At 41.3% G+C, this 22,618-nt stretch overlaps 1 protein-coding gene across 1 annotated transcript in view; it reads right to left on the minus strand.

Moving 5' to 3' along the window:
* The window catches only part of cacna2d2a (calcium channel, voltage-dependent, alpha 2/delta subunit 2a), a 275,566-nt gene extending 267,735 nt beyond the window's left edge, over positions 1-7,831 (minus strand). The window contains exon 1 of the mRNA XM_066664996.1: positions 7,542-7,831. Coding sequence (XP_066521093.1) covers positions 7,542-7,645 — 104 coding nt within the window. The 5' untranslated portion in view covers positions 7,646-7,831. The remainder of the gene's footprint in view (positions 1-7,541) is intronic.
* Positions 7,832-22,618: the final 14,787 nt, after the last annotated feature.

A 22,618-nucleotide genomic window follows, 5' to 3' on the forward strand; every position in this document is an offset into this window, starting at 1 on the left:
GTGAGTGAGTGAGTGAGTAAGGGAGCATGAGTATGTTTGTAAGTGAGTATGTATGGGGAGGAGTGAGCAGGTGAGTGAGTGAATTAAATTAACTACAAGTTAAAGGTCTAATATTATATTTGTATTTTTATAATTTAGTTTTTGTGCAGTTGGGGGTTAGGGGTCTTGCTCAAGTGCACTACAGCTGTGGATTAAGAGAGGACACAGCTATGTCCCTTCACTCTCCCAGCTCCTAATTTTCCTACCAGTCGTGGAGATCGAACTGAAGCCCACTTCTTTAACCCCTTAATGTGGAGCCAGACATTCAGCTCACAACTAGTACATTCTACATAGGAAAGCCTGACATGAGATGGGTCTCTAATTTCATTGTGTCTTTAATGAACACCATTAAACCCTGAAAGATTTGTTGCCAAATCTGTTGTTCTATCATCTCTAACTCTTCTTCTGAGAAGTTTAGAAGATGGTATTGGAGCACAGGGGCAACACATGCACTAATGCCCAACTAATGCACTATTGTGGGGGAACGCAGTTCTGAGCTCCTCGCCTTTTAAGGTGGAACTGTGTGTTTGAGGGAAAATAACGACTGCTGTTTGTAAATGGAAGAATTTTAATTTGTCTGTACATTTTTATTCACTGTTTGAATTACTACAGAAACTCTTTTTTAACTCGAGCTGTTTCGTTTTGTAGCACTTTCAGTTGCGCGGTTAGCCATATCCCGGGTCTGGACACATTTCCACCTTAAGTGATCTGAAACAGTAAAAATAAATCCCAAATAATATTACCCACATATGGAGCAAGAATAAAGCAATGTCCTCATTTTTATTTGTGCTTTTCAACGTTTGGGGTTCTGTCCATTGTCTAAAACAACTCCAGATGCCTCTGCCATTGGGAAGAGAGAGAGAGAGAGAGAGAGAGAGAGAGAGAGAGAGAGAGAGAGAGAGAGCACAGAGACAGCAATGGCAGTGACTTGAGCAGTGTCACCACTTCTGTCTCTCTCTCTCTCTCTCTCACTCTGTATCCCTCCTCCTTCTCTTCCTGTCTTCCTCTCCTCCCTCTCCCTCAGTCTGAGAGAAAGAAATTGCATACAGGACCTAGCCAGTTTTTTTTTTTTTTCATTTATTAGCTAGCGAATGGTAAGGAAACAACTACTGAATTTTATATAGTGTTTTTTTTTATTACAATCATGAACTATGCCTTTAATTTGAGAATAAATGTTGGATGTTCACTTTAGCATGTGTAGAGTATAATAAAGGTATAGTGCTCAATGAATTTGTAGCTCACAATATCCATCCTTAAGGCTACAACCTTGTTTATATGGCCACACTTTAATTAACCATGTAAAGTCAAAGAGAACTTAACCAATCAACATAAGTAAACATTTATCGTTATCAGTGTTCTGTAGGCTGTTATAGTCTTGGTTGGTTAGAGCCAGAATCTAATCATATTCTAAACCCTGAAACAGTAAATGTCTGTATACATAAGGAGGACATCACCACACAACAGAGAGACGAAAGGGAGAGCCACTCTAAAGTCCATTATGCCTGGCTTCATTGTCTCGATTCCAGCTTAAACAGAAAGTGGCAGCATTGAGGCGGGGGGGATTTCAGAGCACCTGGCGTCTGGCAAAAACATGCAGCACACACACTAACGGAGCTGTTACAGTATCATGGTTTAGACTCTTAGCGTGGCATGTTCCTGCACAAGCTCATAGTATCCTGAATGTTCAAAGAACTTACTTTTAATAAAACAAAACTAATCTAATATTTAAAGTTGGGGAAAAACAGTAAAGCGGATTACATTGACTCCATTACAATGCACAGGGGCCTCAGGTCTAAGCCAAATGCCAGCGAAGAAAGCAGTTAACCTGAGTAGCAGCTTACATACCTCTAACCACAGAGGAATACAAATACAAGCAATGGCCTTCATATCAAGCAAAGTGAGTACAACTGGATGGTGCAATGAGCTGATACAATTAATACACTATAGAACCGTTTAAGTGTTGTCCCCATCATGACGAGATCACAGGCTGGACACCCTCGAGACACCACTGCCACCTGAGGGCAGGGGTCCGAAGAGCACAATTGGCCTCACTTTCTTTGTGTAAGTAGAATCAGCAGCATGAAGCCAGGGTGTCATAACAGATTTGGGCATTTACATTTACATTTACATTTATGCATTTGGCAGACGCTTTTATCCAAAGCGACTTACACATTTAGTGTTCTCCGCCAAGTGTGTTGAGCTCAAACAGTTCTGTTTTAGTAGCAGTTTGAGAAGAATGTCTCAGAGGAAGCATGTGCTGCTTTCACTCTACCAGCCTGGGAGCAGTGTGTTTGAGAGAGTTAACAGTCAACGGGTGGAACTGATGATGGCTAGAATTGGGGAGATAATTAATTAAAAGATAATAACAGATATCTGTTACATTCTGTCAATGTTCAATAGAAATTCTTGTAAGTCATTCACTCATATACCGTACATACTCACTCACTCGTGTATGTTCTTCACCACAAGCCGGCGCTATTCAGTACTTCAAAGACACTGTACATCTGTGTTTCTTAAAAATGTATTACGTCTCGAAGCATCTATTACTAGATCAATGACATTTCTAACAGTAAGAGAGCCTGGTTTACTTGGCTTGGGATGATATTGTGTCTATCTATTGTGCAGAATTTACTATTACATTTAATATATACGCAGAAATTAGAATTTCACGTAACAATGTAACTTTTCTAAGAACGTTAAAATTGTACAACATCAAAAGAAATTCACAAAATGCTTGAGCTTAGCTTAGTAACACAAAATCTGTCAAATATTCTGCTCTTTCAGAGCACAGTAAATGCATCACTGAATATCGGTTTGAATTGTTGATACAAATGTAACTTTAAAGCAACTATGCTGATACCAGCATAAGTCCATATGATCACTTTCAGCACCACAGACAGCGCTAACACTGTAGCGGCCATCAAACCACCAAACTCCATGCGCAAACATTAAATCCAATGTTTACTTCAGAGAGGCTCTTCAACCTCTTTCAGGAGCTGATTCCCAGGGGTTAGAAGATTGATGCAGCTCCATCAGACACCTATCAGCATGAGTGTTAGGCTCTGCTAAGTGCAAGCAATATTTATTACCAAAAGTTCAAAAAACTATTTACTTAATGCAGACGCGAGTGATCTAGCAACAGAACGAAACTTGTCTCTCAGAAAGAAATTGACTAAAATGTCAACTGAAGAGTACTTATTTACTTTTAGTTAGTGAACAACCTTGTATCTCCAAAAATGCTAAAGGTAAATGTGAAAAAAATATCAACATTCAATGCACCAGACTCATTGTGGCCAGATTTAATCTAAAGTCATTCCAGACCATTTTTATTGGTGTGTTTGACATAAATTTTGACCCAAGGTATATAGCAGAGAGTGTTTTAAATGGAGATAAAAGATTTTGTACAAAATTAAGTTTTGTAAAATATTTTTAATTTAGGGCGGCACAGTGGCGCAGCAGGTAGTGCCACAGTCACACAGCTCCAGGGGCCTGGAGGTTGTGGGTTCGATTCCCGCTCCGGGTGACTGTCTGTGAGGAGTGTGGTGTGTTCTCCCCGTGTCCGCGTGGGTTTCCTCCGGGTGACTGTCTGTGAGGAGTTGGTGTGTTTTCCCCGTGTCCGCGTGGGTTTCCTCCGGGTGACTGTCTGTGAGGAGTTGGTGTGTTTTCCCCGTGTCCGCGTGGGTTTCCTCCGGGTGACTGTCTGTGAGGAGTTAGTGTGTTCTCCCTGTGTCCGCGTGGGTTTCCTCCGGGTGACTGTCTGTGAGGAGTTGGTGTGTTTTCCCCGTGTCCGCGTGGGTTTCCTCCGGGTGACTGTCTGTGAGGAGTTGGTGTGTTTTTCCCGTGTCCGCGTGGGTTTCCTCCGGGTGACTGTCTGTGAGGAGTTGGTGTGTTCTCCCCGTGTCTGCGTGTGTTTCCTCCGGGTGCACCGGTTTCCTCCCACAGTCCAAAAACACACGTTTGTAGGTGGATTGGTGACTCAAAAGTGTCCGTAGGTGTGTGTGTGAATGTGTGTGTGTGTGTGTCTGTGTTGTCCTGTGAAGGATTGGCACCCCCTCCAGGGTGTATTCCCGCCTTGCGCCCAATGATTCCAGGTAGGCTCCGGACCCACCGCGACCCTGAACTGGATAAGCCGTAACAGATAATGAATGAATGGATGAAATTTTAATTTAATTTTCTATTTAAAAATATACAAACATCTACATCACAAATACTAGGCCTTATGGGTTAATTTGCATGAAATAGATTCTAAACCAAATGGAGTGAAAGCATAGAGTTTAAAGGGAACTTCAGACTGCGTAGGGAGTAGTGAGCAACGGTTTATCACTACACAGGAAGTAGAAGGTGAAGTTTACCCATCAGTCATCACTTTCATTTGGGGGTTAAAACAGCTGGTGCATTTTTTATCATCACGAGCAATAAAACATAATGTAAACGTAACACAAACTTGTTGGGTGTCAATAAAAAACACATATGATTCTCATATTACATACACAATACGACACACTGCATTAGTGTACTTCATTAGTTTGCTAGTTACTTTAGAAAGCAAAGGAGAATCAAAAAATATTGCTTATTTGTCATTTAACCAGCTGAAGTTCCCTGAGCTGAAATCACATGGTTAGTGTGTAGGAAGTAAAAGGGCACTTCTGAGGGACCCTATAGACTGGAAAGCAGTTTTTACTGTACTTTTGAGAGTACATTTCTTGTCTGAACTTGTATCTGTGCGGTGGCTTTACTCTGACTATGTACACACTGCTGCTCCTCAGTGACACAATGTCTTACATGCCGTCATCTACCAGTCGGCTGGTCAGAGTGTTGATTTCCTGACCTGCTGAAATATTTAACTGCCGAGTCATTAACCAGTAGCCGCCACACGTGACCCCTCGCAGCTAGGACCCTCATGGCCCCGCCTGGACTCGCCTCGGCACGGTACGGCTTGGTACAAAACGGTCTTAAATGATGTTCTCACAGGAGAGAATTCAGCCTGACCTACACACGCCCTGTGGAAAAGATAAGCCTGTATCTCAAAGCTTGCCCTACATCAAAGGGATTTTTTTAACCAAGGCTTTGACATTTACAGAACAACGGGGTAGCCACCCATTTTCATTTTCTGTCAGACCCAAATGGGCTAGAGACAGAAAAAACTGCTCACTGGTCACAGTGATGGACTGGCCACAGATCAGTCCAAAGACACTTACAGTTGTGGACTGCACCTGCCTCCTCTTGTAAATAAACCCAAACGTCAATAACGGCGAACGCTTGGCATATGATCTGGCTTTGTTTGAGTGGGGGGGAGGGGAGGTTCCAGCGATCAAAGAGTTGTGTAATTGGAGCTTAGAGCAGGCCTCAGTACACATACACACACACACACACACACACACACACACTCACATTCATTTTAGCCTTTTTAGCCTCTTTCTCTTGAGAGGTATTGCCAGTTTTTTAAGAACTTGTCCCCCACCAGACACTTTCTCTCCTCATCCATGGGTCCATAAGCCTAAACGGCATATATATATAATACATATTATAAAAAATATATTATAAAATATATATTCTAAAAATAAAATAAAATTTGGTACTAAATGTTACTAAATTAGTGAGGATCTTAGAAAATATCATTCATTCATTCATTATCTGTAACCCTTATCAAGTTCAGGGTAGCGGTGGGTCCAGAGTCCACCTGGAATCATATATATATATATATTTGTATTTCAGCACATTAATATGAGATATTATCCCAGAGTTAAAGATCCTGCCTCTGTTATCCCTCACCAAATATCTTCTCTTATATAAAACCTTACATAAACTGCAGCAAAACAATATGATGTGCTACACTTGTAGAGATTGACTTAATCCACACAGAATGCGTGTGTGTGTGTGGGCTCCCTTCCGAGAGAGCACCACCAGCACTCTGGCACTCGACCAGCAGTCAGAGCTGGGATCAGCCAAATCTGCGGCTCTGACTCTGAACACCAAAGTTTAAACATTGTATGGACTTGTATGGTCAGCTCTGAGGGAGCTGTGTGGTCAGTCTATAGAGAGCAGAGCTATAGAGCCGGGCTCTGGCAGGTCTAGAGCGCTGCTTTACTAGGTTCAACTTTCCACCTTAAAACTTTAAAATATCTTTAAATAAATGGGATTTATTAAACATTGCGTCTCCTGGAATTCAAAAAGCTCACTTCCTCAAATCTGCCACCTCCTAGTGATAGTGGTCTAAATACTGCATCTCTTCCAAAACGACAGAAATATTCACCCCAAGCTTCCCACTGTTTCAAGAGCCTCTAATCAGCCACAGCAGCAGAGGTCACTCTGGCAGGTGCAGCTCAACACCAGCTTCATGCAGCTTTAATCACAGGGAAACTTCACCTCCACCAGAGCCAAAAAACACACCCCATATGGTCCCCCCCACCACCCCCTACACTCCAGCTCTAAAGGCACAAGCAGGAGCTCACGCTACAACCAAAAAAGTAGCAGCCCTCTACCACACATGCCCCGTCAGCACAGAGAAACACACTCCTGCCATTTTGCCTCCCATCAATTATTAAAGCACCCAGGGCTCTTTTGACACACACTGAGGGGGCACCTATATGATGCATTTTAAATAGCTCCCACTTATGCCTCTAAGCCAAGGGGCGTAACTGAGTTGTGGAAGGAAGGAAGGAAGGGAACCGGGAGCATGCAGTTAGGTGAAATAAAATGGCAAATGCTTTTAAAAGTATAAAAAAAATGTAAGAATATCCAATCCCAGCACGCCGTCCTCCCATGATATGCAACAGTTTAAATGCTGGTCAAACACAGCTAAAAGAAACAACCTCTTGGATGGAGTAGGACATAGAGAAGTGATAAAGTATGGTATATTTTAATCCACATTAAAAATACCATTATTAACACAGACAAAATATCCTCCAATGGTTATTAATTATTATTAGTAAGATCAATTTCGGATTATTATTTGTTATTAAAAATGGCACAAGTATTTTCTTTAACTGACAAATATTAACTGTAATATAAACTGGTGTTATGTTAATTTACAACCCCTTAATGTACAATATTTCTAAGCCCCCCCCCCCCACAACACACACACTCTGAGCCCACACTGACTGTCCAGTCCAATCACCCCAAAGTTAACGCCCTTGAGTGTTAGTGATGCTGGTGAATTACTGACAGCAGAATTTACTACAGATGTCGTAAATCCAATGTTATCAATATGTGGGGTTATCTGAAAGAGTAAGAATTATTGACACTCCCCCTCCTCCACCAAACACACAAACAAACACACACACACACATCATACTCATGCACACATTAAACCAAACACGAGACACGTGTCAGCTGAAGGGGGGTGTATATGAGCTACCTGTGCGTAAACAGACCCCCCCTTTAAAGAGCTCCTAAAACCCAGCTAGGGCACAAGACGCACGAGGCGCGTGCCCCCCGTGTTTGGAGCCCTCGTCTCGCGCGTCTCGTGTAGCTACACGTACACGTAGAGACCGCCTACTCACGTGAAGCGCTGCGGGAAGCGGAGGATAGCGGCTCCGGGAGCAGAGAGCGCGAGGAGAAGAAGAGCCCAATGCACAACACAGACGAGGGGAAAGACGCTCGCCATTTTCCATTAAAAATGCAAGGAACGGAGAGAGAGAGAGAGAGAGAGAGAGAGAGAGAGAGAGAGAGAGAGAGAGAGAAGTAGAGAAGACTCTGGTGGTCTTGTTTTTTTTTTTGGTGGGGGGGGCTCCTCCGCTGTGGGAGGCTCGTTTTGAAAAGCGCCGGGTTTCCTCCTGGAGCGATGGCGCAGGCAGCTGAAGATCCGAGGCGCTGTTTAATCTCAATCTGAAACGGACTGAGGGAGAGGGAGGAGAGGAAGAGGAGGAGGAGGAAGAGAAGGAGGAGGGATGGAGGGAGGGAGGGATACAGAGCGAGAGAGAGAGAGACAGAAAGACAGAGGCGGTGACGCTGCTCCAGTCACTGCCGTTGCTGTGACTCTCTCTCTCTCTCTCTCTCTCTCTCATTCTCCTGCTCACTCACTCTACGCGCCACGAGGGGGCGCCCCAAAGCGGGCCAAAGCTCCTCGCGCACTAACTCAAACCCACGACGAAAGACTAGATGCATCCAATTAAAGTGATTATCCGCTCATGTATGTGCTCCTGAATAAAAAAAAAAATAAATAAATAAATAACCTCGCTGAGCCCACTGCCCTGACATTCTTAGAAGAAGATATGTATCAGTAAATGAAGTGGAATGCACATATTGTACACAGTTGTGTTGTCGTATATGACTAGCATTCTAGCTTGAGGCCAGGTTATGAAATTATTATAAAATATTATAATGTCACAAAATGTAAATAACACATGGCATGGTAATGTTAATATTGAAACCTGTGTCAAACGAAGACATGGTTTGTTTCAAAATCCTTAAAATGGCTGCCATGTTCACTTTCATGTAACACTTGTGACCCCATTATTTACATCTACATTTAAGGCATTCCATGTAGGCTCCAGACCCACCGTGAACAGAATAAAGCAGTTAAAGAAAATGATTGAATGAAACTAATGTATGGCATTGTCACAAAGCATTTATACAGAATTCTAGATCTTAGCCTCAAGTGAGATTGGAAAGGAGAAATTTCCAGTATTTTTTTTTTCACACATTCATTCATTTTCTTCAGCCGCTTTATCCAGATAGGTGTCATGGTGTGTGCAGAGCTTACCGTGAATCACTGGGTGCAAGGCAGGAACAGAGTAAGAGGCACCAGTCCAACACAGGGCATCACACACTCACACATTCACACTCAGTCACACATTCACACCCATGGACACTTTTGTACAGCCAATCCTCCTACCAGCATGTTTTATTGGACTGTGGGAGGAATCCAGAGCACCTGGATGAAACCTAGACAGAAATGAGGAAAACACACCAAATTCCTGAGGTAGGGTTCAAATCCACAACCCAAAGGGCCTGGATCCCTTGTTTCAGGTTGTATGAGACTAACTTATTGTTATTAACATTATTACTGAGTGCTGATTGGTTGGCATTACCAGTACTCAGTGCTGATTGGGCGGCATTACTATCACGACCAGATGACCAGGTCTTGAATATACAGGTCACACTCAATGATCACACGTAAGGCAGTGTTCAGAGACATTAATGAATGCCACGTCCACGGAGTAAAATATTTTTGTTTAATACTCAAACTTTAAGATGAATCTCAGTACCAGGAAATTTGTGAACATTAGTGTGTTGTAACATTAAGAAATCAAGTAGAGCACACGTTTTGAACCGACAGAATGAAATATGAGATGCCTACATCATGTTTGCTCCTGAAAGATTTCGATGTTGAAGGGCAGAGATCTGGGACAAAGCGACTTGAATGATGAACTGAATCCGTGTGTGTTACTGTTGCAGGGAAATGTGTGGTGTACAGTATAGTACAAGACTGTTCATTAATTAGAGCCAAAGTCTGAAGGAAGAGTGTACTCCGCTATAAGAACTCAGCCTTGCTCTCCCCACAGGGTGAAAACAGAGCACATATATTCTGTAAAATGATGAGGGCTCTAAACTACGTCTGAACACACACGAGATAAGAAAGGACACGTAATTATGAAGATAAAGCTTAAGTGTCTGGGGTGAATCTTGCTGGATATTTCAGACTCTGGACCTTTAGTGGTTGGTTAATATAGAGAACTATAAAACCATACTTACTGCCACATATATGCACGCTAGCAGTTGCAGATTCTGGGCAAAATGATTGACATCTGGATTGAAAGAGAAAATAAGTCTTATATCACTGCAAGGGCTTCCACTATATAAAACATGCAAAATTCCATGACATATAAGTTCCTGTATAATATTAATATAATATCTGTGCATTTTAATGTACTGTTTATTTGTCTTAAATTAATTCATTCATCTTCTATAACCACTTCATCCTGCCTGGAATCGCACACTCTCCCATGGGCAATTTTGCATGGCCAGTTGGCGTATCGTGTGTTTTGGGACTGTATGAGGAAACCGGAGCACCTAGAGGCAACCCATGCAGACACAGAGAGAACACACCCAATGCTTCAGAAACAGTAACACTACACAGGGACATTTATATTTCTCCAGTAGATAAAGATTCTACAATAAAATGGGCGTGAAATAGCCTATGTCTGTATATGTGTGTGTGTGTGTGTGTGTGTGTGTGTACGTGTGTGTGTGTGTGTGTGTGTGTGTGTGTTTGTGTACACTAAACCTAGTTTTAACCTCACTAACCCAAAGAAAGATACGATTCTATTATTCTTTAGTCATGAAAATTTAAATGTACCATTCTGTGTGTGTAAAACACATAAACACACACCTGTAGGACAATATCATATAAATATTATTTGCTCGTAAGAGTTTTGATCATCCATCACTCTCTGTTTTCCACACAGTGTGCAGAGGAGAGATAGTGTGTGTGTGTGTGTGGCTGTTGTTCAGGGTGTCTGGTGTGGGTGTTATCTTTTAGTCTGATCAGTAGAGGACAGATGACACACTGCGTCTTACACAGCAATGTCTCTCAGGTGCCCTTGAGTCAGTATTGATTCAGTCCCCCACACACACAAAACCCCACACACTCCCACCTTTCTTTTTCTCTCTCTCTCCCTCTTTCTCTCTCTCTCTCTCTCTCTCTCTCTCTCTCTCTCTCTCTCTCTCTTTCCTTGAAGAAAACAAAAACTCTGGGTGCAGCAGAGAGAGGGAGAGAGAAAGAGATAGTGAGGCTATGTTTGTGTGTAAGATGTGTAATCATGACATAATTGATCGTGATTTTTTTGAGGCTCGCTGTGTGCAATTACCCATTCATTCAGTTGAAAGATTTCTCGTTTAAGTTTCCAAACAAAACAAATGTCTACTAATGACTTAAAAGACATGCTGACACTGGAGAGGGATTTACTCTTGCAGAGCCAAAAACAACTCGAAACACGGCCATGGTGATGGAGAATTGGAAGCTGTGTTTAGCGTTAGCGACCGAACACTCGTTGGCGGTACTTGTCTAAAAGAGCAGAAACAATCCTTTGAAGATAATTATGCATTGCCAGTCAAGTCATTCCCAGTGTAATGACATTTAATTGAATTTCTTAATATGAAAAGGCAAACAGATCCGTTTCATAGGTGCTATCTTGGCCTTTCTCAGATGAGGATGAACGTTTGCCCCGCGCTGTGACACAGTGTGTGATAGAATGGGAAGACTGGGTCCTGTAAAAGTGTCTTAACTACTTATAAGTGCGTATGTCTCATCAGAACCGGTGACCCAATAAAGTCCAAACTTATTCAGCGTTCCCGAGCGGCTGTGTTCATGGGGTGCGTAGGTGGATAGGTAGGAAAATGTGCACATCTCTGCAATAATTTAGACATGACATGAGTTGACGTAGGCAGTCATGGAATATTATGTCAGCGGTCAGACCTTGTTTACAGTGGCTTAAAATCCCACTGTGAGGTCGAGAATCAGAAATCCTCTAGAGCTGCCAACACGCACCCACACACACAAACATACACAGTTTCAAATCTGATTACACTGGCACACAATTCAGATTAATCTGTGCTTGATTAATAATCCTACATGATTGCTCTCAGTTCAGGCAGCTCGGAGGTGGATTAGCCAGGTTGATCATTTGCACATCAACAGCACTAATGGTCCGTTAAAAATATTATAAATATTAGTCATGTGCATGCGTACAGCAGTCTGTTAACACTTCCAGGGTCCAGGATCCTCAGCCTGAAATCACTATTCTGGAAACCATTACGTCTCATCATAAGAAAATTGAGAAAATATTCAGGGTAATAAATCAGCCAAAAGGTCATGTTTAACAGCATAAAGAGGCTGTCATTCATAAAATCCCTGCAAAATGGCTTTGACCGTCTTTTGGTTGTCAGTAAGGAACAACCTTTCCTTGATGGGGAGGGGGTGGGAGGGGGATAGTCATGGCCTAATGTTTAGAGAAGTGGGCTTGGGAACAAAAACGCCAAAAGGTCGCTGGTCCAATCCCCAAACAAAAAATTGGCAGGAAAATTGTGGACGGTGAGAGATGGAACAGTGCTGTCTCCTCCCACAACATCCACAACTGAAGTGCCCTTGAGCAAGACACCCAACCCCTAAATGCTCCCCGGTGTGCTCTGGGGTGTGAGTGTGTGTGTTTACTGCCCCTAATGACCAGTGTGTGTGTATGTTCAGGTCCTTCCATGGCTTAAATGCAAAGGTCACATTTTGTTGCGCTGTTGTACACACACACACAAGCCCACCACCTGATTTGAGACACATTTTGGGCAAGCGCTATAGAAGCACACTGCATCCTCAATGGGCTCTCTCTCTCTCTCTCTCTCTCTCTCTCTCTCTCTCTCTCTCTCTCTCTCTCTCTCTCTCTCTCTCTCTCTCTCTCTCTCTCTCTCTCTCGCGTTCTCTCTCTACTTCGTTGTCTGCCTTTCTTACAGTTTGGTTTGTATTCTAAGCCAGGCTTTGCTCTTTAGGGATTAAGTTTAGTTTTATTTTATTAGTTTGTATATTCTCATTTACATGTGCTGCCAGATTAAGAATAATGCTAATTTCATTGTATTTATTTTTCATTTAAAACTACACTGTGAATCCATTGTGTGCGTGTTTTTTGCCACACTTCTATAACCTAAGGATAGCCCCATCAGTTTGTCTGAAGTCCCTGTAGCTACTGAATGGTTAGCCTTAGTATGCAACAAGAAATTATAAAATTATCTGTGAGATTTAATCACTTGTGAGACAAAAATATTCAAAAACCTTTCCAGAAGTTTCCCAAATGTAAAACTTTAATTTGCAGTGTACTGAACACTACACTGAATAAAGGGACCTTACTGTAGCCTCCCACAATTTCACCATCCACAGATTCTCAGTCCTTCTCCAGCTCTTGTTAGAAAATTGTTCACTTTGTGTCTCATTCATTCTCTACTGTGTCTGTACTGAACATGTACAGAACAAATGTTCATGTCATTACGTCTTAAATAATATATTATAAAATATATTTACAAGATTTATAGTGTATAACACATTATAAATAATCTACAGGAGCGTTAAAGTTTACTTCAAGCTGTGAGTACATTAGTTACAAACACTACTCTATTTAGTTTAACAGAGCATCTGTGAATTTTGCTTTTGACTGGAACTAATCCCCTGCAGGTACAGAGGGCTGACTGTACCGCTGTACTGCTAGTTCTAGCTAATTAGCTCCTCAGAAGAGGCAGCCATAAATTCAATGAAAACTTGTTCATTCATACAAATCTCTGGCTTAAAAAAAGCAAAATTTGTCAGAAAACTATTCAACATTGTTGAACATTAATGAAGGAGAAAAAGCCGCTGAGAATCTAATGCCCAGATTAATCAGTTTATTTATAAGTTTGCGTGAAAGCACTGTGGGTTTGTAGCATCACACACCAACTCCCTACAAGCAGGGCCCTGTCGTACTGCCAGAGATGAAAATGCACATCCACCGCCATTAATCATTAATGATAACACGCTTCCTTCAGCGTTATGAGTCATCCACCAACACGAGCCCCAGTGCTGACGCAGAATCTCCACTTAGGCCCTCCATTCTCATTCTCTCTCTCTCTCTCTCTCTCTCTCTCTCTCTCTCTCTCTCTCTCTCCCTCCAGCACAAAGCTCCTCCAGCCGAGGGGATAGAGCATGGGAATCTGTTTTAAAAGACTAGCTGTGCCAATTGTCCATCGTAAAATTTTTTGTGGCCTACAACGTCGTTCTAGGTCTAAGTGCTATTAGTGTGGGCACCTGCTGTAGGCTGGGACACAGACAATGGGACATGAGGTCAAATCAGGTCAGAGGACCTCAGATTCTGTAGGCCATTATTCTGTGGAAAAACAATCATACATTTTAGCATAGATTTGTATAGAAATGTGATTAAAGCTAGTTAGTGATCTGTAAATCTGTGGGGAGACTGGGAAAGATAATACTTTACCTGTTTCAAACAAAAGAAAGTTGTATGATGGTGTTAGCGCCGCTGTGGGGGTGGTAACAGTAGGTGGGGAAGGTTGTAAGTGTGTTACAAAAACATGAAAATACAGTAATATCTTTAAAAGGATTCATGAATAATTCACTCAAGTACATTTGTGATATTTATAGCCACTGACTGACTCAATGCAAGACACAAAAGTTACTCTGTTGTAAACATGTATCTGTGTGTGTGTGTGTGTGTGTGTGTGTGTGTGTGTGTGTGTGTGTGTGTTTGTGCCAAATGTAGGCAGACTGCAATACATAATTGTCCGTTTGTCGTCATCATCTCCAGATGGTGTTAATGCACTGAAGTGATATCACAGCTGTAGCTTACTTCAAAATGGTGAAACTCAAATATTATCTTGAGATATTATCTTACCACATTACACAGGTCCCAAAATCACTGTCTGATTTTCAGACTTCACGAAACATTCTCAACTGCAACATGTTATTTCTGAATATTTAAAAATATACATTAATATATATTTTTTTTAATACTACACCAGCAATCCGTGTTCCATTTGATTTCCTCGCCCTGCGTACGCATTCAGTGTGTCAAGCATGGTCAGAAATCAAAGTGTGCACCACTGGCCTTAATCTCTCTGGGTGGGGGTAGCATATGCCCCACCATTATCAACTTAGTAGACCTTAGTTAAAATGTAGAATTTGCCATTTCTAAATCAGAAAAGAAAAATCTGTAACCAAACCAAAAGTAGTAATGTTTTCTGGATCACTGTAATGTAAAAACCTAACTAGAAAGAGAAGGCAATGTAGAAAATGGAAGGAGAGTAGCATTAGCTTGCTAAGAGAGCAGATAAAAGGAGGAGATATTTCTCAGCAGTGCCAAAAGCATCAGGGGCAGTCTGACAAGAGACAGAGAAAGAGAGAGTGAGTTCAACAAAAAATGGATTGTTGTGGAGTGCACACTGCAGACTAAAACATTTATAAATGAAGGGAAGGAAGGTGTGTGTGTCCAAAGAAACAGATGTGTGGAGACACCACACACCTTCAATAGGGCTTTCTTATTTTTATCTCTCATTACATCTGTAAATGCATTAGCAACTTATAAACTCTCAAGGTCTCAAGGAGCATTTCATTGACCTTAAGGTTTAAATCAGATGATCCACCTTTAGCACAGCCAGCTATAACCCCTCATTAAGACGGTGCTGTGTTTGAGGCCTTTTATTGTCGATATTGAAGACTCCGGAAAAACCAAACGCCTGCACCACATAGTTCCATAAATATGCAAACAATAGTTAAACCTTGATTATTCAAGCTTGACAAATACTGCTGGACTGTGCCTATATCTTTATGTCTCATTTTCACAGAGAGAACCTTTCCTTAGCTTTCAACTTCAAAACAAGTACATGTACTGTATGGACTGTGGAGTAATTGGTAGATTTGGGAGCAAGGACATGGGTTATTACTGAGTTACTATGTTTTAAAACTGATTACACTTAAATAATTGTTTATTAATAATCATTCAGACGAATCATTAATGTTAGTTTAAACCATAAAGAAATCTGATATAGAAGATTTGCATATTGTGGTTGTCCTATGGATAACATGCATCTCCACTGTGTTTGAGAGGTATAGCGGTAATGCTATATTTACGTATTTACGGCGTGTGTGGTGTCAAATTTCAGAGTTCATTCATGTGCATTTAACAGAGCCACAGGGAGGGGGCGCTGTGTGAGCTCACTGACTGGTGACGCCTTCTTGGGACGCATTTTGTCCTGGTTTTTCACAAAACGCACTTCCATTCACATATTCATTCACCTTTACATAAACATATATTCTGCTGTTGCATCAGTGTTCTATTCCCCATACCTGTATAGGCGTGGCGTGCTGGTCTCTGAGTTGCTGTAGCGGAAGGGTGCGATTGGTTGTTATGTAGGCTGTGTTCGAAAATGTAGTGAAAACTCACTCCCTGGACAGCTAGGTCTCCAACCTCTACCCCGTCAGTAATACAACAAAGCCCCCCCTCCCCCGTCCTGGTTTTCCATTACTCAGATGTTAGTTGTGAGTTTAGCACTGAGGTTAGCGCTTGGTTAAAGGTCTGACAAATTAAGCTGAAAACAAACAAAATATTCAACTTCAATATGACACTTCAGTAGACTTTAAGATCACATGTATGAGGCTTTATCCTCTAAATATGTGTGATTTGAGCCTCAGTTCGCTGGAAAATCTTCTTGTGTAGTGCGCTAAACCACAAATGCCTGTTAGCTGGCCAGCTATGCTTCTAAACAGTGCGCAGCCTGTGCATTTATAGCAAATATAAGTTGTATATGAATGAAATCTGTGTATTTTAATGTAATCTTGTTGAAATATAGGTAGTGACATACATCAGATTGCTGTTTGTTAGCTCAAAGTGCTTCACTGAGAGATAAAAATCAAGAAGAGACAATAAATTGTTTGAAAAAATAAAATCATCCAAAAAAAAAAAAAACGGATTTAGAAGAATTTGGTAAAGTAATACAAATAAAAGGCATAACCCAATAACTGTGATGGTTTTTAATGTATCATGGTCAGTGTCTGTGCTCATACTGTCTTTTCTTAACCACTAAGTTGATATGGCAGTAAATATTGATCGTAAATCCTGAAACTGCCCGACTAAGCACTGTCTGTCTTTATCTGCACAGCTCTCTCCCTCCCCCCTTTCTCAATATGTTTCTCAATTAGTGAGAACAGAAGAATTACACCATGGCCAAACACAGTCCATTGGCTCTGTCTATGGTCAGTTAAGCTGCTGAGGAGGGGAGCTGTTCCACTGTGGAAGGAGATCATTGCTTGGGCCATCACCCAGATCCCCAGCTTCACTTATCTTCTAATGGCTCCTTGGTTTTAATAGTGGGGGCATGAGGCCCAGCTGTTTGTGTCTCAGTAGAAGTCAAAGCCTGACTTATATATGTATTCACTTGTATTAAAGCAAACACGTGAAAACCCATAATGTTGCTTAAAGCCTCATGTACATTCTGTGAATGTGTTCTCCAGATATATGAATGTGTTTTATAGAGTCCCTCTGGCTGCCGCAGTAACCTTACTCCACATTTTATAGCAGTTCTGGTGTCTTATAGAAAAGTGTGTTTCATGCTTTAGCCACAGTACCCCAAGGAGCAAACAATACAGCACTTTTCTCATGCTGCCTAGACAGCTCTGTCCAGAAATGCTGGTTTCAGCACCTGTTGAAAATGATCATCTCTTTATTCTGAATGAAAGGTGCTCATGAGAATAAAGCAATGAGCAGAAACCCTGGCTTTTTGTCATTTTTCACTTTGTACGCTTTCTTCTCCATTCTTGTTTTCACCATTTTTAACCAGTACTCATATATATTCAGACAACTCTGAAGTGCCCAATGCTACAATCCATTTGCCTTGTAAGTCGGATGTCATTTTTATCTGCTGTGCCCTCGTTACTGACCTCAAGCCCAGAGCTAGTAAAAGCTAACTTAAAAATCAGACCCTGTCGAGGTGAATCGGAGGCCAGTGAAGATGATTGGAGCACCTCTATATTTGAACAGGCGTCTTAACGAAGGCTTAAATAAGACCCGTTCATGTGTTCAACTTAGTGGCACGTTTTCAAAATAAAAGTTGCATTTTGAAAGGGGTTGCATGCTTGGTACTGCCACTCTCAAGTCATAAACATCATACACTACGTCCACTGCCCTGTTGTATTGTTTATATAGTTCTGCTACAATTAACATGCCTACATCAGTTATCATTTTTCGCACTATGATTCCAGGCAAGCTACATTTTTCTGGTCTCCTATCTAGTGTTTTTTAACATGTTTAAGGGCTATTAATGAATCCATTGTGAGTGGGTGTTTTTACTGAGTAAGCTTTATTGGCAAAACAGAAATGCATTAATAAAGACCGATTCCGATTCCTTGCGCCCCACACTTTGAGAAATGCTGTCATAGGTTTTCATTGTTAGCTTGTTGCCTGTTAGCACTGTTAGCAATACCAATTGATATCAGCACTGTATGAAAGACACATGATTTAATGAGACACACATACATAAAAGCGCTAATAAACTGTATGATCATATTTAGTTTACACCTTGTTGATACATGGGCAGCCATCTTGGATTCTGAACTCGAGGTTGGTGTGGCACTCTCGAATTTCCAAGTAGGAAATCTGGCTTGTCGGGACGTTCCAGTTGAAACTTCAAATGGATCACAGCACTACATCTACATGATGTTTTGTTTTGTTTTTTGTTTTATTATTACTCTGCAGTTTGTGGATTGGTATGAGCTCCACATTCCCAATTTAATGCACTTAATGTACCCAAAAATTCATTCATTCATTCATTGTCTGTAACCACTTATTTAGGTCAGGGTCACAATGGGTCTGGAGCCCATCCGGAATCACTGGGCGCAAGGCAGGAACACACCCTGGAGGGGGCGTCAGTCCTTCACTACTCAAAAATTATTACTAAAAAAAAAAGAATAAAAAATATAAAAATACATGGAATTTAATTGAATTTAAATATTATTGGCAAATGTTTGAGAATGTCACAAGAATTGCTTGGCATGCCAATTATTAATGCATTTGATTAATGATTGAGGGTTTAAATAATAATAATAATAACAATAACAACAATAATAATAATGACATTAAAAATAGTTTAATTTTGTATCTAATTTACAATATTCATTATTTTTATTGTACTGTTGTTTTTCTTCTAACACTGGTTTTGTCTGTGTATTTTTTGGGTCTTCAACACACACACCACCAGACAACCAACCACTGCTGACAGATCTGCTCAGTTGTACCCACAGTTTGTTTAATATCCATCAAAAAAGCATTAAACAATAGGACTGGGCACTCGGGAGCAGCCACACGTGAACTTAAAGTCAGCATGCTCAATGCCAAGCATGGGCTCAAGAGATATAAATACCCCAGCACCACTAAGGAGCAGTGAAACTATCTTCTCTCCCGTGTTGAAGCTCAAGTAGCTCTGGAACAAGGCTGGTGTTTATAATCCAGGACTAACCCTGCAATATCAATACCTCAGTAATGTTTATGTAGCTGCATATAATCAAATCTTCATAGAAATGTTCAAACATTTAGTGTAAAACGTGGATTAAAATTAGCCTCTTGTTTGAAGAGCAGAAAAATAGGAGACCAGTGTAGAATGTGTCCCCTTAAGAATAAGCATTGAAAGTAAGGCAGTGGGGCAGGGCCTTGTAGAGCACTTTGTTAATTTGTGCTCTATATTAGAGAAGATGAATGGGGTTAAATGAGGGGAAGGTCAAGAAAGAACCCTGGGGGTGGGGCCTTGATATACAACAAAGAACATAAGCTGTTATTGGTCAAATGGCCTGTCAGACACATCGGCCAACAAGCGTCTGGCAATATGATATGAACAGAGGAAATGAGGGAGTGTGTGTTTGACAGAGATGCTATTCTGGGCTTGCTGTGTCTGAGCTGAATGAGCAACACGCTCACTGACACACACACACACACACACAGCTGCATACACACAACATACCCATCAAGTAGGGCACACTCAGAGAGGAATTAATCACACCGTGTTGCCCCTGTCTCCGGGCCAGGTAGAAAGCGCAAAACATCCTTCCACACATGCCACTCTCTCTCTCTCTCTCTCTCTCTCTCTCTCTCTCTCTCTCTCTCTCACTCTCTCTCTCTCTCTCTCTCACTCTCTCTGCTTCACTCATACTTTATTTTCCTGCCTGAACAGAAAAATACTCTGCAAACACACAGACAGTCAGACCACACGTCATTCCGGCTTAACTCTACAGTCATGGCATTTAACATCATTTTACATATTCATTCTCTGCAGCACCTTTCAGTGTGAAACCCAAACCATGCCATTCATTTGTCAATGGTTTTTATTAGCATCCAAAAGATCATTCATTTTCTGCAAGTACGTTTCAGGGCTCATGATACATGTAAAGGATTCATTCGTTCATTCTCTCTAACCTCGTATCCAGTTCAGGGTCTACACACTCTGGACTTGGCAGAAACAATCCCTGGACGTGTCATCTGTCCCTCACAGGGCACGACACACTCACTGTAAATCTGAGTTGTGTCTACAGTCACTGCGGTGCAGTTTCAAACACTGTTACATATTGAACATGATATGGGCACACAATAGAAAAGAAATGGATGCCATATTCTCTAATATTTAAACTTAATATTTATAAATGGAAATGCTGATACTGGATACTCATGATTTAAAGGAACACTACTTAAGATCATTTGGGGGGGGGGGGGTGCATATTTTCAGATGTTGGTAACCCAGATTAAATCCATTATAACGTGCCGCACACTTTTTGGACTTATTATAGACACTAGGTGCTGAGATTACACAATGAGCTGACTGTTCCTGTGCCAGTCGGTCAGTTTCTCTCACCTGTGGAAGAATAAAAATATAACAATAATGCTGCATTTTCCTGGACCAAATAAGCACATCTGGTGTGTAACAAAACATAAGTCATACTTATATATGTTCCAGCTCATTTACTGTCATCTAAACAAACCATACAAATAAACCACAGTCAATGTGTAAAGGTCACGAGTCGTGTCATGAGTCATTGGGATTGAAGTCCGAGTCCCATCCTGAGTCCCTGCAATGCGACTCTGAATCAAGCCGCCAGTCGGTGAATTTATCTTAGATTTGAGCTCCGGTGTCTGGCACAGACATGTTGTTTGTATACAGTAGGGTGCAGATGAGGCTCCTGCTCACAGAAGAGCAGAGGTAACTGTCAGAGAACTCAGACAAATGACTGATTTATTTCTTATTTACAGCAGAAAACACACTGTGGTAACCTCCGGACTGTAAACTACCAACAGCACCCGGCCTTCAGTGCTGCAGGGTACGCTGGGAGATAAAAGCTCAAATGTCACAGCATCTCAAACTGATGAGCAACACACGCACACAGACAAAGAAACAGAATACACCCACAGACATGCATGGGACACCAGAGCAAGTCACCAATTAAATATCCCATTTTCTGCATGCAAACACACACAGTCATTAATCTGATCATGACACAGGAATCAGGACACACACATGCCCCATGTAAGTAATCTTCAGTCTCACTGCAAAACCTTCTCAAAAGACCCTTAATAACAAGCGCAACAAGTGTTCTTCGTATTATGAAACTTTACACATTACACTGACACCTAGTGGCCAGGGTGTGTCTAAGGTTCTGCACTAAACCCATTTATTTAATGTGCAATTATTTGTCATTACACAATGTACAACGAAATGTGTCTTCTGCATTTATCTGTGGCAGTGAACACACACACACTAGCCCACTAGGGGCTGTAAACACACCCAGAGTGGCGGGCAGCCATCCTTGGCACCTGGGGAGCCGTTGTGGGTTTGTGAATTGCTAAAGAATAGCAGTGCTGTTCCTTCACTCTCACCACCCCCAGTTTTCCTGCCGGCTGTCGGAATCGAACCAACAATTTCTCACTCCTAAGCCTTCCTCTCTAACCTTTAGGCCACGGCTGTTCAAATAGCAACTAAACCTATTTAAACATGATGTACTGCATGTTTGAAAGTCCAAATTAGGAATGACAGCTTTGTTTTTAAAGAAACCTTTTCATCATTTTCGCAAGGACAGTCTTGCACCACCTGTGACTTCTCGGTCTAGGACTGAAAACCATCTTTATTTAGATAGCAGGCCCCACATCGTGTTCTTCTGCACATAGGCACTTACGGTTTTCTGGGTCAAACAAAGGTTACATATATCACAAGTTTCTTATGAAGATTTCTTTTATAAAAGCTGTTCCCAATTGAATAATTAAATCAGGCCTTATCTTTATTTAAGTCATTTGTCTCCAACATCTTATCTGAAAGCTCAGAAGAGGGAAGAGTTCTGTTTTATCTGGGATTTGAATACAGCTTCAGTCGCAGGACTCTTGATCTCTTCTGGGAGTTCTGGGAGAATGCTGCATATTTTTCCCTTAAAAGTACAGCTTCAAAATCCTTGTGATGCCTCACTGATCTGTAATAAGGGAGAACAGACCTTCTGTTGTAGTAACTCGGGGCTCAACACTGCAGAAACTACACTAGGTAACTTTTGGAGGAGGATAGAGAGGGTAGAAGGATGATATAGTTAGTTGAGCTATTGTAGCTCTTTTTTAGGATCAGACCAGATGAACTCAAGTGCCAAATAAATAAATAATTAAGGCATGCTTGATCCACTCACCAGTTTAGCAGTTGTCCTTCCATCACAGTTTGGACCCCATCAAAGTCACTCAGATACTTACGCTTACCCATTTATCCTGCTTCACTTCACATCTCAGTGGTTTTAATGTTGTGGCTGATGGGTGTATGTTGTAGAAGCAAATTAATGGGACCATAGTGATTGGGTGACAGAGTGAAATAGTATTTACAGCTCTCAGCACCTACATTTAAACCTGAATTTAACCTTGATTTACCATGTTTTTTTTGTTCTGTTTACAGTGTCTCTATTGTAAATCACCTCCCATTTTCAGATGATTTTGAAAAATGCCAGTGCCAGAAAAAAAGAACAGCACCGAAAGGATTTGAGGACAATGGTCAAATAAAAAGGTCAGCAGAAAGCACTCTGCATAAAATGGCCTAGAAATGCATGTCC

The sequence above is a fragment of the Hoplias malabaricus genome, chromosome 3 (assembly GCF_029633855.1).
Source record: "Hoplias malabaricus isolate fHopMal1 chromosome 3, fHopMal1.hap1, whole genome shotgun sequence".
Taxonomy (NCBI): domain Eukaryota; kingdom Metazoa; phylum Chordata; class Actinopteri; order Characiformes; family Erythrinidae; genus Hoplias; species Hoplias malabaricus.